We start from the raw sequence: 15,479 nt of genomic DNA, 5'->3' as shown, positions 1-15,479 counted from the left end.
ATATTTTGTGACATGAAATAATTACTTGAAATGCCACCCGATCACCGACGGCCTTAAGTCCGTCGGCATTTCACAGAGAGTTCGAAAATAATTACTTGAAATGCCACCCGATCACCGACGGACTTAAGTCCGTCGGCATTTCACAGAGAGTTCGAAAATAATTACTTGAAATGCCACCCGATCACCAACGGCAACACCGACGGCCTTAAGTCCGTCGGCATTTCACAGAGAGTTCGAAAATAATTACTTGAAATGCCACCCGATCACCGACGGCCTTAAGTCTGTCGGCATTTCACAGAGAGTTCGAAAATAATTACTTGAAATGCCACCCTATCACCGACGGCCACACCGACGTATTTAAATCCGTCGGTAAGTTGTCGGCGGGTCAATTTTACCAATAAAATTACCGACGGACCGCACGAATTTCAAAGGGTTGTGCATTAAATGCGCCTCTGACCACGTCATCTTGCCGACGGAATTACCGACGGACCACGAAAAATATGGAGGGTCATTAAAAATTTTGGTGCGAAATTCAAAATTTACCGACGGATTTTTAACAAATCACCGACGGAATAAATTAAAATAATAATTAATTTTATATCCGTCGGTGAAGCCGTCGGTAAGCCGTCGGTAAAACTGTCATATAAGTTCAAGTGACCGCCAGTTCCTTTTTTCTTCTCCTTCGTTTCTCACCTTAAGAATTTGATTTTTTTCCTCTCCATTCTTCAAAGCTTTCACCTCCAATCTCTAGCAAGTTTTCTTCATCATCTTCATCAGTTTAAAAGGTAAGTGCTTCCTCTATTTCATTTTACTTTAATAGTTTTTTTTTTTTTTGCTATTTTTTTGGTTATGTTTTTTGTTTTGGTGTATTTTTTGTAATGTAGATAAAGTCTATAGTTTTTGTTGCATAATTCATTGCTAAAGTCTATAGTTTTTTTTTTGAATTTATTGAATATTTTTTATTGTTGTATTGGCATAATTATTATTAGTTAATTTGTTGAATATTTATATTTAATGTTGAATTTACCATAGAATTAGTAATTGAATATGTTGGAATAATTATTAATTTTACTTTATTATTGCATGATTTGTGTTTAATTTTTTCCATTTATTTTGATTGTTATTCTAGAGTTTTTTTTTTAATTTATTGTTTTGTTGTATTGGCATAATTATTGAATAATTACTTGAATTGTAATTGTTAATGTTGAATTTACCGTAGAATTAGTAATTGAATATGTTGGAATAATTATTAGTTTTACTCTATTATTGCATGCTTTGTGTTTAATTTTTTCCATTTATTGTGATTGTTATTCTACAGTTTTTTATTTATTTATTGTTTTGTTGTATTGACATAATTATTGAATAATTACTTGAATTGTAATTCTTAATGTTGAATTTACCTTAGGATTAATAATTGAATATGTTGGAATAATTAGTATAGATTGGGTAAATTGGTTGTGGCTATTGTTAATATGTGCAGGTTTGTGGATTTGGGTAGTATCCGGTATAGGGGAGGTGCTGTCGAATTTTTTTTTTTACATTTGAATTTAACTATATAATTATTTGTATCAAATTGTGTAGATGCGTAGAACGAAAACCAGAGCTGGTCGCTCAGGTGCGGTCGCAGCTAGTTCGTCTAGCAGCGATGATGATATTTCCTTAGGTGCCTCTCAAGAAGAGGCACCTACACCACCTGCGCCGTCAACCGATGCTGCCTCTTCCAGCGGTACTTCACAACGCAGAGGCGGCGTGCCTTCGCAGCGGAATCAATTTACCCGCAAGTACGAGGCACAGTGGAAGGACGACCTTTCAATGTAAGTTTGTTAAGGTTTTAGTTTTTTTAAAAAAAAATTACAACATAATTTATGAAGTAATCACTATTGAATTTATTTCATTTATTTTCAGGTTCACAAACATTGAAGCCGCCCGAGTAATATCATCGGCGTTTAAATCGTCGATGGAGATTCCATTGTTTCAATGGAGTCAGATATCCAAGCATCCTGAATGGATGCCTCAAATCAATGCATGGTTTAACAGGTTTGAGGTTGGTATTAATTTATAATTTTCAACTTATTAATATAATTGTATTATTTTTATTTAAACTTGTTTATTTATACACAGCACAAATTCTGCTGGGCCATTGAGCATAACACTGTTGTGAGGAGGGTGTGGGAAAATCACGCGGCAACTAGGTAAGATCGAAAACAATACATGTTTTTTTTAGACAAAAATTTATGTTTCGAAATGTAATTTTTGGTTGCGTGAAGTAGGTTGCGTGATTTTTGGTATGAAGCACAGAAAAAGGCAAAAAAAACCGCGAGGGATAGGGGTTTCCAAGGCTGGAACGATGTTGCGGTTTGGAGGGATTTCAAACCGATATACATCCCGGAAGATATATGGCCGCACTATCTTGAGCACGTGACATCTGAGCGGTTCACACAACGCTCACAGTCCGGTTCTGGCAACCAGAATCGGCCAATTCATGGCGGGGTGACAACGCACACTGGCGGCTCCGTTCTGTTTGCTGCACATGCGAAACGGATGGTAAGATTAATTTAAATGAAATATATCGTTAAATTCAGTTGTTGTTAATATATCTTTTTTCATTACAGGCTGCGTCTCTTGGACGTGAGCCGAGCCCGATGGAGCTGTTTGTGGAGACGCACGTGCGGAGTCAAGACCGCCAGAAGGGGGCGCAACAGTTCGTTGATAACCGTGCTCAGCATTTCGTGGTATGTTTGTTCAACCATTTTATTTTGTAAGTTATTATGTTTATTGTATTGAATATGATGATTACTTTTTATTTTTATTTTCAGGAGACCTATAATAATCGGTTGAGGGAGAGATACGGGGACGATACTTTGACCCATCTGGAATTCGATCCGGATTTGTGGATGGAGGTTGGCTCGTCAGGTGGACCCGATAAAAATCGGGTTTACGGGCTCTCCAACACTACGGCCGACAACTTGCGGTCGACCCGTAGTGTTTCAACCGTTGGGAGCTCCCAATCAATATCGAGCTTCCAATCTAAGGAGTTCGTGGCTTTGCAGCAACTCACCGAGAAATACGATAACCTAAAAGCGAAGTACACACAACTCAAAGCGGAACAAAGAGCAGAGTCTGAGCAACTCAAAGCGTCTCAAGCACAACAAAAAGCGGAGTATGAAGCGGCTCATGAACAACAAAAAGCGGCTTATGAACAGCTCCACGAAATGATTATGAAATTGTCAAATAGCGGAACATGTGCGCCTAATCTTTTTTGGCCGTATAACCACCAGCCTCCGCCAGGATCTCCTCCTCCTCCTCCAGCTCCATCATCTTTATATTAATTTGTAATCAACATTATTTACCTTTAAAACTTCATTTAATATTTTTCTTGAAACATATTCAGTTTGTAATGAATATTATTTAACTTTGTTTTTTTTTTATGTTTAATATAAATTTTATTTGCATAATTGGTTTGTATTACAATTAATTTATATAGTTTTATATTATATATCCTAAATAATTTTTTAAAAACAAATTAAGAAAAAAACTATTACCAAGGATTTTACCGACGGATGAATTCGGTCGGTATTTTAAACACTCACCGACAGACTTACCGACGGAATTAATCCATCGGCATCTAACAGTAGCTTCCACAATTACCGACGAATTTACAGACGGACATATGCTATCGGTATTTCATACACTCACCGACATATTTACCGACGGTTATTTTCCGTCGGTCAATCACAATATACCGACGGAATAAAAATCCGTCGGTATATTTCAAGCGGGAATCTTTTTTTTTTGGCGCGCAAATTCCGTCTGTAAAACCATCGGCAAATGGTTTTTTTGTTTTTCCGACCGATATAGCGACGGAATGGGGAATCACCGACGAAGGTAAAGCCGACGGACGTAATCCGTCGGTGATGACGTCGGTAAAAAAATCACCGACGAACTTCTAATCACACACCGACGGAATGTTTCCGTCGGTAAAACTGTGAAATCTTGTAGTGTTTGATGGGAGGAGAATTGTTACGGGTCTTGCCAAGAGGAGATGAGTAACAAGGGAAGAAGGAATCAAGACATTTGAATTATATTACCGTTGAAAAAATTGTAGGGCTATCTCAAAAACACACCGTTTGCTCATGTAAGACGCACCGTTTACTAAGTTGTTATTTTTATTATGTTGAGAGAACTGTCATGTCTTGGCTTCAGCATAGGGAACTATTAGCTGCTCTTAGGTGGCATATTTGATGCTATATGTAACCGATTATCCACAAGAACGAAGCAAGAATGATCAATTAACAAATTTTATCTTTCTCTCTCTCTCTCGCCCTCTTCATCTCTTTCCCTTTTGCTCCTTTACAAACCTCTGACGTACACTATTCCACTGAACTTCATTGCTAGAATCAGGGTATTAACCTACCAGCCCAGAAAACACTCATGGATACTTTCCAAGTTAGTGTTCATCTGTAAAACTTGCTTCATAAACAGGTCTATACATTATTCAATCATAGAACCTGGTCCTAGGAGTACCTTTCAAACAATTATTCAATCATAGAAGCTGAAAAGGATGAAGCTTAAAGCTTTAATAACAATTAATCAATCATTCTGCAATGTAACTTTTCCCCAATCTCAAAGAAACAACTGGTAACACTAATGCATAAAGTCACCAACCCGTGATTGGAAATTAGGATGGATTATCAGATAGAGATCCATTTTCAACATTTAAAATAGTAACTAAACATACAAACAAGTTAAATATCAGAAACCCAAAATAACAGAAGTTAGCAGAGACCAATTTTCATGAAAGAAACACATAGATCGAAACCAAGAAAAGAAGAAGAGAGCTAACGTGGAAGAAGAGGGGCCAAGAAAAGGGTTTTCTAGAAGAGGCTGAAACGACATTCTCCCTCTTTGTGAGAGTTATGGCAATAATCATTGACGACCATGGTGATAAGAAAGACTACCAAGTGGATGATAACGAATGCAAAATAACACGTTTCTCTTCTTCTCCTACTAGAACGGGGTTTAAAGAAAGGGGTCTTTCTTTCCTTCCTCCCGGTGACAATTGGGTTTGGCAGGAAGCAGGTGTACCGGCCTGCGGTTTAACTTCATAATTTGTCAAATGTGTATATCACCAGTGGATCCGTGGCGCAATGGTAGCGTGTTTGATTCACGTCGGGCTCAAAACCCGTTTGCCTTTAGTTTTCCCTGGGAGCTAGCAATCAATGTGATCTTTATAGGCCACCATATCCATTAAACCCCATGCATGTGGAAGGAGTTGTAGACAGAGCGGGCTCACAACAATGTATTTCAACACAGACAATACAGGTCCACTTCACTATTTCGTGCAATGTTATGGATGGTGATTTTGACCAATCCCTAATGCAAGCTTTTATTACGAATTAGTTCCATCAAAATCTATGGGGTATATTCATTCTTTTTCAAGATAGTTGAGTAGTGAGGGATAAAAGGAGATCAAGTAGTACTATTCTTAAACCTGTATAAGTGATGAAATACAAACAGTAGCTTGGAGAAGTAATGGCTCTAACCCCAAATCTGAACCATGGTCCAAAAAGTGGTGTCTTCATCAATGGATCCATACTTTAAATCAATCAAGACATGGTTTAGGCAAAAGAGGTGTGCTCCTGAAGGATCATGTGGAGTTGCTATCATTTGTCCCATCTACTTAACTATCTTATCAACCTTGATATTGACATCGTTTCCTGCACATGAGCCAGCCATGGAATCAGTACTTGATCACTAGAGCTAGCTAACTATTACTATTTCATTGACTTTCTTCTTTGATTTGGAATGCAACGATAATAGTGCCGCTGGTATAGGTTTCTACCCACTTTCTTTTATGAAATTTCAATCTAGTCTGATTTCTTGATCATCTGTCACGTTGCTAGTTAATGTTCTCTCAACTCTAACCGTATACGTTACTACTAATTCAATTTTCTTATCCATTTTTCACACCTACTTTTACCATCACGCTTCCTGCCTCAACTATTTTTACTGTCTTGTAATTGTCAAACTTCATAGGTATGTCTAAAATATCGGCTCATGGAGGTTCTGGACTCAGTGCCCAAATTTGATGAAACACCGGGTTTAACTAGTTTAAGGGGGGGGGGGGGGGGGAAACACACACACACACACTAAAGCAACTAAGTATTATGCAATAAATCATTGATTCGAATTATTTCATTTATGACCCATCACGTAGAAAGTACTAGCTATTTTACTCGCGCTCTACCACAAATTAGATATTTTCTTTTCAATGAAAAAAATTGATGCAAGCTTTCCCGAGTTGTTTTCTTACATAAAAAAATATTAAGTATAAATTAAAAAGTTTATACACGCATTTAATTAAATAAATCAAGAACTATATATGTTAATAAATAAAATAAAAAATCATTAATGATAATTAATTAAGACATAACTGGAAAAATCAAAAGATAGGTGTAGATCAAGCACTACAAGATTTCACAGTTTTACCGACGGACACAATTTATCGGTATGAGATTCAGACTTCGTCGATAACTTTTTTACCGACTAAATCCCCAACAGAAAGCGTCCGTCGGCATGTCTTTCGTCGGTAATACCACATTCCGTCACTAAGTCTGTTGGGAAAAAAAAATATTACCGATGGTTTTACAAACTGAAAATGCGCGCCAAAAAAAATCCAGCTAGAAATATAAATACGGATTTATTCCATCGGTAATAGTGGCATTTTTAGTAAATATTTTTCAATTCTCTGTAAAATACCAATGGACTATATCCGTCTGTAAAAGCGTTGGTGATTGTGGCATTTCTAATAAATATTTTTCAACTCTCTGTAAAATATTGACAGATATATTCCATTTATAAATCCGTCGTGGGGTTTTTAATTTTTTTTAAAAAAATATTTAGAATAAATAATATAAAATTATATAAATTAATAGTAAAAAAACCAATTATGCAAATAAAATTTTATTAAACATCAAAAATAAAAAAAAATAAAGTTAAATAAAATGTGTTTTAATAATAATAATAAATTAAAATAATAACGAAGCTAAAAGAGGAGATTGGTTGTTTTTAGGATCATACAATTAAAAAAAGGCTGAACATGTATCTCCACTCTATAATCTATAATATCATATTGATGATCATTTAATGAAGTTGTTTATAATTCACGAGAATTACTTATATTTTTTTTGATGAGATGAGTCGTATGAGTTATGTGATGTTTATAATTCATCGATAGTTGCTTACATTATATGCCAAGCTGATATTCTCTTTCCACTACTAGTATAAATTGAGAATCGACTCCTCTTCAGAATGCAGAGCAGAGCTGACCTGACCTGACAGTTTTCTCTATCATTTTTTTAAGTTTTCTGGGTATGCTCTTAATTTCTCTACGAACCCTTTCTATTATTGTACACATCAATTTCTCTATCTTTCCGTCTATTTTGGGTTTTGTTATAACTTTTTTTTCCTTCATGTTTTTGGTTTTGCTGGTTGGCATTGCCATTTAATGTCTAATTCTCTAAACTCGACAATGGTGATTTCTCTTTTATCGCAGTGAATTTGAATGGATTCTAGAAATGGTTCAGTATCAGAAACTCCATTGGATGCTGAAATCGGATCATTTTTTGATTCAGCTCCTCCTCTAAAAGACTGTGATGGGATTGCCAAGAAATTGAAGGATTTCATTGAATTCAATTCTCCGCCACCAGGCAAGAAACTAACTCATTTACTGGTGTTTAATCAGGTGTTGGCTGTTTTGATCAGTAAGTAAATGCAGGAAAAGGGAGTCCTACGGGGGTTGTGTGTGTGACATCTGGTGGCACCACAGTTCCGTTGGAGCAATGTTGCGTGCGTTACATTGATAATTTCAGTTCAGGCCATAGAGGAGCTACTTCTACTGAGTAATCAACTTTGGAACTTATAAAATAGAGAAACCCTCTTCTAGACTGTTCTCAATTGAGTGTGTTTTGAACGATTTTCTTGCAGATATTTTATCAAGGCTGGATATGCTGTTATATTTTTATATAGGAGGTAAATTTCTCTGTCTTGATATAATATTAGTTATATCTTTGTTGCTCCTTTCTGTTGCAACTAATTGTTGTCGGGAAGTGATTCGAAGGAGAAAAGAAAAGAAAATATCAAAAACATGTTTTATTTTGGATAGTATACGGCTTTCTTATGCAGGGGAACCTTCCAGCCATATTGCCGATCTCTTCCTGAGGATTCATTACTTGAATGTTTTGAGTGCTCTGATGACTCTGCTATTCAAGGTTCTTCTTCTTCTTCTTCTTTTCTGCATATAAATTTAACCTGCTGATGTAAATCCTTCAGTTTGATGGATTGGACTTGATCATAAATGATTCTTCTATGGCATGACTTAAGTGTGTGGCCTAATTTGTTACGATAGGCTGGCGTTCTTTCCACTTACAAACCTTGTTTTGGTTCGGGTAATTTGTCCAACATCTGTGGTTAGGAGTTTTGTGGTAAATTCTTCACAAATTATCGTGATCCAAATTTTTTCTCCTGGAAGATTAGCTATAATCAGTGATAACTTGTTGATTCTGTCATGAATCAAATTGTATACACAATTGAGGGTTCCAATTATGTAACTATTTTTCTTTATATTTCAGTGCGTCAACCATATGCTGAAGCAGTGAAGAGAGCCATTAGTGATCATCATGCTGTATGAACTATTGATAACTTACATCCAGTGTTCTGAAATTTCACTCAATTGACCCTGTTTTTCATGTAGTTTGAAGGCAAAATTTTAGCTTGCCATTACAATGAACCAATTCAGGCTTTCATGTTTGTTGTAGGCTGTAGCTGGAGGTCACCTGTTAAAAATTCCATTTACAACCATATTTGAGTATCTTCAGGTTAGTTTCAGTCAGCTTTTAAATTTCTTTCCAGATTCCAAACCAATGTGCTAACTTTCATAATAATTTCCTATGATTTCATTTGTCCATGTAAAAAATCCATTTGTTTGTTCATAATGGAAATCGTATTTTCTGTTCTTTCATATGCTTTTGTGCGCAATGCATGCTTTTCATGAATGTTGCCTGTTCAATGAGTATAGCTATAATTGTGATGCTAGTAAGTTGAACATCCTGGCAGAAGTTCAGTCTTTCCTAACAATTTCCATATCAGGCCATGGATTCTTCATTAGTCATTCAGTGTTTTGGATGTTAATTTATGAATTTCAGTAATTAATGTTTTTTTTTTTCCTTACAAGTTTAGTTATCTGTATTCTTTCTGTCCAAGCTGCTTTTTTTTTCCCGCACACACAGATATGTGCAACAGCTTTTCTACTTTCATGTGCTGAATCAATGTCTTGCATGATTGGCAGATATTACGAAGCATAGCAATGTCAATGAGGGATCTTGGATCACATGCTGTGTATTATCTTGCTGCTGCTGTGTCTGACTTTTATGTTCCATGGAAGAGCATGGTAATGCTTGAATAAATTTAAAACTTGTTATGCTCTCTTGATTAGTTCTGACAACATTTAGTCCCAGGATTTCATCTAATAGCAACTAATTGTTCCTGGGATCTTGATACATAATTGATTTGGAAGATGAAATGCCCGTGTATGTTTTTCGGTTGTAATTAGCACGATTATATCTGCAGGCGGAGCACAAGATCCAGTCAGCATCTGGCCCTCTGGACATGCGACTGGTGCAGGTCCCAAAAATGCTCTCAGCGCTGAAGAAAGCATGGGCCCCCATGGCCTTCTGCATATCATTCAAGGTTAGATGATGTGCCACCCTTCTTGATGTCTTTTTGGGGATTCAAAAATGTTAGAGCATATCGCTGAAAAAGGTTTATTAGATGACGAGCTGCAGTTGGAACAGCCACTGCACAATATTTAAACAGAAACTTAATTTCTGGTTCTGTGTTTTTGCTTATTCTCAGTTTACTGAGTACATATACAGGGAAGATAAGTAGGAGTGTGGTCCCTCATTATTTCCTGTGTCTTAACGGAAGACTGATGATATGTTTGTCTCTCTGGACAATCAGATAGTACCTTCATAGTAGAGAACTTCATATTAGCAGTATTTGAATTTGAAAAGAGGTGTTGTATGATTCTGTTGAAAGACTTTTGTTGATTGTGACCTCTCCTTCTCCCTACCTTGAAAGGAAAAGGTGATCACAACTTGACATGTTGCTTGTTATTGTTATTAAGTAAAAGCTTCAACCTGGGATTTATTTTCTAGTTAGCCCTGATTTTGATCCCCACTGGATTCAACAGCTTGAGACAGATTCGAAGATTCTTTTGGAGAAAGCTGAAATGGCTCTTAAAAAGTACAGGATGCATATGGTTGTTGCAAATGAACTTTCGACCCGCAAAGAGGAGGTAACAGTCGTCACTGGTAATGAAAAGATTCTTGTATGCCGCGACAAGACGCAGTCTGATTCTGATGTGGAAGAACCGCTCATCGAACTAATTGTGGGCAGGCATTCAGCTTATGTTAAGGATTCTGATTTGTGACTTCTCAGGTAGGCAACAGATACACAACACACTTTTCTCACTCGTTTTGAGGTTTTACATGCTAAAAGACTTCACCGTGGTGGCATTGTCAAAGTACCTTTCTTTCTTTTATTTGAATTCTGTCCAAGTTAATCAACAGCAGATGTTGATGTGAAAAGGGACTTAAAAATAATACTGTATCATGTAACCAAACCTTGTTTGAAAGGAATAAAGATAAATGCTGAAGCCTCTCTAGTAATATTAACACTCTGAGTTTAATTAGCTTGGCTAATTTAATAATAAAAGTAAGATAAATATAATGATAATAAATAAATAAATAAATAAACTACAATAAAAAAATATTAAAAAAATTTGACTCGAGTCCATCTAGATAAACACCCTAAAAATAATCAAAATAAAAATTATTTTAAAAAAATAATGGAAACCCTCCCGAGTTAAACTAGGTTAACCTGTGATCATGAGTATAAGATTGTGATAACTTTATAGAAAAAAAGACATGAAGATCAATTTTTAATTAAAATATATATATATATATATATATATATATATAAAATCAAATGTTGAAGGATCTTATTTGATAATGAATAAAGAAATTAAATGAGAATGCAATAACTCTATAGAGAGCAAAATAGAAAAAAATAAAATCAAAGCTTGATTTGTAGCAAACCAAATATTGAAGGATAAAATTAAAGAAAAAAATACACAATCCAAAAATTATCGAAAAAACTAGACTTGAGCCCACCTGAATTAACATGCAAAATCCATGAACTGGTTGTAATATCGGGATAACTCAATCGAAAGAAAATTAAATAAAAATATGAAGCTTAATTATTAAACAATCTAGTGTTGAAAGGTGAGATAACCTGAATTATTTTTAAAATTAATGAAAAATCCTATCAAAATTAAATAAAAAAAATAGCAGAGCACTATATCTAATTAAATAAATGACAAAGGATAAAACTAAGAAAATGAGCTTAAAAAAAGAAAAACAAACAATCAAACTCGGGCAAATCAACTTACAACTCATGAAATCTTATTTCTAAACTCAATCAAAAAGCTAAATTCTCAATCAATTTAATACTGAAGGATGAAAACAAAAAAAAATAATTTAAAAAATTTATCAAAGTAAGAAATTAATAGTCAAAAGATTAAGGATAAAATCTAGAAGGATATAAAATTGAAGGACGATGAAATTGTAAAAAAATAATAATTTAAAAATCATCTAAAATAAAATAAATAACAGTCAAAATAATGGATACCATATCTTTTAGATAAAAAAAAATTGATGGATGATGAATTGAAAAACAAATTCTATAAATCATCTTAAATAAAACAAAAAGAAAAAAGAAAAGGGATAAAATTTAAGGCCCCGTTTGTTTGCTGGAAAGTAGTTTTCTTTTGGAAAGTGAATTCCGGGGAAAGTGAATTCCGAGAAAGTATTTTCTGATGTTTGGTAGTGTAATGGAAAATAAGTTGGAAAACACTTTCCAGTGTTTGGTTATGTCATGGAAAATGAGCTGGAAAATAACTTATTAATGTTTTATTTTTCTCAAGTTTATTAAAATAATGAGGAACAAATCTTACAAAGTAAAAAGTTGAATGAGAATGAAATTGAAAAAAAATATAATTTCATAAATTATCTCAAATAAAATAAATAATAATCAAAATAATAGAGATCAAATCTAAAAAATTAAAAAAATGAAAGGTGAATAAATTAAAATAATAATAATAAACATTTCATAAATTATTTCAAATAAAATAAGTAACAATAAAAAAAAAAATGAGGACCAAATTTGATAGATAAAAAATTTCAATAAAAAAATGATAAGAAAAAAGAAAATAGCAATTATAAAAATAAGGACCAAAATTAATATAAAAATTAAATTTTAAGAGATGGAATTGAAAAATAAATATTCAAAACAAATTATATATAGCAATCAAAAGTTTGAGGATCAAATTTGATATAATCAGCAAATAATGACATTTCTAAATTTTTCACAACTTCCGGAAAGTGTTTTCCGCCCAAATTTTCCAGGAAAACACTTTCCTGAAAACCAAGCCAAATTTTCCTTTGACTGGAAAGTGTTTTCCGTTGACCAACTTTTCTAATGGCAAACAAACACAAGAAAGTTTGGAAAGTGGTTTCCCTGAAACCATTTTCCGGAAAACAAACACAGCCAAAAGGGAAAACATTTTCCTGGAAACCAAACCAAATTTTTCTTTGACTGGAAATTGTTTTCCGTTGACCGGAAAGTGTTTTCCGTTGACCAACTTTTCTAATGGCAAACAAACACAGGAAAGTTTGGAAAGTGGTTTCCCGGAAAGTGAATTCCGGGAAACAAACATGGCCTAAAGAAAAAAAAACAATAAGAGGTTTTCTTTGAGATTTTGAAAGGCCAAGCGTGTAAATCAAGGAGGTGAAAGAAAGAAGAAAAAAAGAAGAAAAAAAGAGATTGATGACTCTAAATTGATGATCTGTTGACCATACACGCTGTTTAGGGATAGAGAGGTCGCTTAGACAATTCAAACGCTACCCCAAAAGCCACTGTTTGGCCATCGAACCTCCCCACACATGTTACTCGAATGGCACGACAACAATCCATGTCCTAACTCATGCAATGCTTGCACCAATTATTTCTTTTTAAAAATATTTATATTTATTCAATTACTAAAGTTTCCTTCAATAAAATTAAGGATACTAGTCAAAGGATTTTTACGTGTATGAATAATTTAATCATTTTATTGTGATTGAAAAAGTAAAATGCCAAAAAAATCCTTGGACGTCAATTTTTAAAAATCTTGCTTTTAAAAGTAATTTAATCATTTAAAAATGCTCTAAAAATAATAAAAGATCAATCTTCCCCTAATCAATCAAATAATGACTAATGAGTCATGTAAAAAAGACCATATTACCCCATCAACAAGGCCATCAATTTTTGTTAAGGAAAAAAAAAACCAAAACATTATTTCAATCCACAATATTTTATTTCTTGGTCTACAGTGCTTATGTAACATTTTTTGGGTTTTTGTTAATTAGTATGATTTAAGCAAGGTGGTTGACATAGTGGGAAAAACATAACATAGTTTAATACAAGTCTTTTACTTAAATATCAAAAGCATTAAATTAAATTAAAAATTTTAAAACAAACTAAAAGAGCTTAGTAATCACTATGGTTTGTGAGGTATTCATCTGGACTACACTAATGTTTCATTTTATTTTTGTTGTGGTAATTTTCTTGGTTATTAATTTTTTTTTCTTTTTAATTTCATCATTTGACTTTATGTTTATTAGGATTTGGGTTGTTGATTTGTTTTGAATTTTTTTTTGTTATCATTTTTTTTTTCTTTTCAATTTCATCATTTGATATTTTGTTCATTAGGATTTAGGGTTGTTATTTTTTTTCTTTTATAGTTACCGTAATCTTGGAAAAACATCGTAACGGCAAGTTCGTGTTGGATTTCACAAAAAAGAATTTGATTTTGTCATTTGCAAGAGATTGAATTAGTGGACCAAAATTGAAACAAGAAACAAATGACATGCCTTTTTATATATATAAAAAAATGGTGTCAACTCTAGTTCTTTTTTTTTTTTTGCTTTCAATCAATGATTTTTTTCTTCTCAATTTGATTAGCAAAGACATGATGGAGAGGGATTTAAGTGCAAAATTGAAAACCCAATTGTACCTCTAAAGAATCTAAGATTAAAAGACAATGAAGATTCAAGGTTAACTTAAATGAATATCATATGAATTTGCATAAAAAATTAGTTTAAAAACTTAATTAGATTTTTAATAGGCTGATTTGATTTAACTATAGGCCTAATTAAAAGGTTTAATTAAGTTTAATAATTAATTTGAAAAAATTCAAAGAATTAATTAAGTGCAATGACTTAATTAGATTTTTAATAGGTCAAATTAATTTTATCAAGGCTAATTTGATTGTATGTCTTAATTTTATTAAGGACTTTTAATGGGTGAAATATTAAGTTTGGAAGCCTAATTTGGGTTTAATTGAGAATATTATAATTTTAGATGACCAAATTTAGTTTTTACAAATTCAATAGGATAAAATCAGAGAAACAATTGCAAGAAAATTAAAGTTTATGGGTCAATTAAGGGTCAAATTAAAAAAATTCAAGACCAATGACCTCTCTGCAAAAAGTGTGCATATTCAAGGATCAAATTCTATTGAAAATAAAAGTGAAATTGAAGAAATTAGAAGTTTAAAAACCAATTGAAGATGAAATTAAAAATATCTGAGACCAAGAATTAATTTGAAAAACACGCTAAAATAGAAGGATTCTTTTAAAATTTTACAAGGTAAAATTAAATTAATTCTTAAAATCAGAATTTAATTAAAGATCTAATCGAACAAATTCAAAAGTTGAGAGATAAAATTAAAAAGAAGATTAATGAACTAATTAAATCTAAACTTTCTAAAATAATATTATTTCATTTAAATGATGCATTTTTTACTAAAAGAACATGTTTTGGTTTAAAATTACTTTATTTTGATTAATGTCAAGTTAAAAAAAAAAATCAAACAACACGTAATCTATTACTATTTATTGTTTTATTCTTTTGGCCTCTTAAAAGCTGACCAAGAGACCCCTTTTGAATAACCATTTAATGCACCTTCCACACCTTAAGTAAGACAAAGACTTGTTTTGCAGAAAAATGTAAGTCTAACAATCAAGCCCAAATACTCAAATCCAAAAGCAGCCTTGTGAAGCCCGAGATCCATTTGAAGTTTCAGCCACTTCATCAGCTGGGATGCCTGATTAAATAGATTTGACTATGGTAAACCCAAGAACAATAGTTTTGTCCATATCAAGATAGATTTGAGTGTACTGTCAGTCTGGGGTGTTTTAATCAGATGTGCACTTGGGCAAGAAACTCAATAATGATCCTACCTTAGCCCATTGGGCAGCGTATTAATCTTAACAGATACGTCAAATTAAGAATGGCAAGGAATTGTCCTGGCAAGGAAT

General features: G+C 33.3%; 2 protein-coding genes across 4 annotated transcripts; both read left to right on the top strand.

Annotated features, from left to right (window-relative positions):
• The first annotated feature begins 2,432 nt into the window (after positions 1 to 2,432).
• LOC127905392 (uncharacterized) lies at positions 2,433 to 3,335 on the top strand. Its single transcript, XM_052453407.1, has 3 exons — positions 2,433 to 2,544; positions 2,613 to 2,732; positions 2,817 to 3,335. The coding sequence occupies exons 1-3, from the start codon at positions 2,542 to 2,544 to the stop codon at positions 3,327 to 3,329; spliced, it is 636 nt and encodes a 211-aa protein (XP_052309367.1). The 5' UTR covers positions 2,433 to 2,541; the 3' UTR covers positions 3,330 to 3,335.
• A 3,760-nt stretch (positions 3,336 to 7,095) lies between these two features.
• Positions 7,096 to 15,452, top strand: LOC7469116 (phosphopantothenate--cysteine ligase 2). 3 transcript variants are annotated; one of them, XM_024601955.2, is made up of 11 exons: positions 7,096 to 7,371; positions 7,556 to 7,709; positions 7,778 to 7,901; positions 7,987 to 8,031; positions 8,185 to 8,270; positions 8,631 to 8,683; positions 8,817 to 8,876; positions 9,347 to 9,448; positions 9,628 to 9,747; positions 10,250 to 10,497; positions 15,162 to 15,452. In XM_024601955.2, the coding sequence occupies exons 2-10, from the start codon at positions 7,565 to 7,567 to the stop codon at positions 10,487 to 10,489; spliced, it is 975 nt and encodes a 324-aa protein (XP_024457723.2). In that variant the 5' UTR covers positions 7,096 to 7,371; positions 7,556 to 7,564; the 3' UTR covers positions 10,490 to 10,497; positions 15,162 to 15,452. The 3 variants fall into 3 exon arrangements, with proteins under 3 accessions (XP_024457723.2, XP_024457725.2, XP_024457722.2); XM_024601957.2 differs by lacking the exon at positions 15,162 to 15,452 and having other exon boundaries at positions 7,097 to 7,371; positions 7,829 to 7,901; positions 10,250 to 10,733; XM_024601954.2 differs by lacking the exon at positions 15,162 to 15,452 and having other exon boundaries at positions 7,099 to 7,371; positions 10,250 to 10,733.
• Positions 15,453 to 15,479: the final 27 nt, after the last annotated feature.

This window comes from Populus trichocarpa, chromosome 5 (genome assembly GCF_000002775.5).
Source record: "Populus trichocarpa isolate Nisqually-1 chromosome 5, P.trichocarpa_v4.1, whole genome shotgun sequence".
NCBI lineage: Eukaryota > Viridiplantae > Streptophyta > Magnoliopsida > Malpighiales > Salicaceae > Populus > Populus trichocarpa.
The sequence above is the reverse complement of the archived record's forward strand: the minus strand, read 5'-3'. Positions and strand labels throughout refer to the sequence as shown.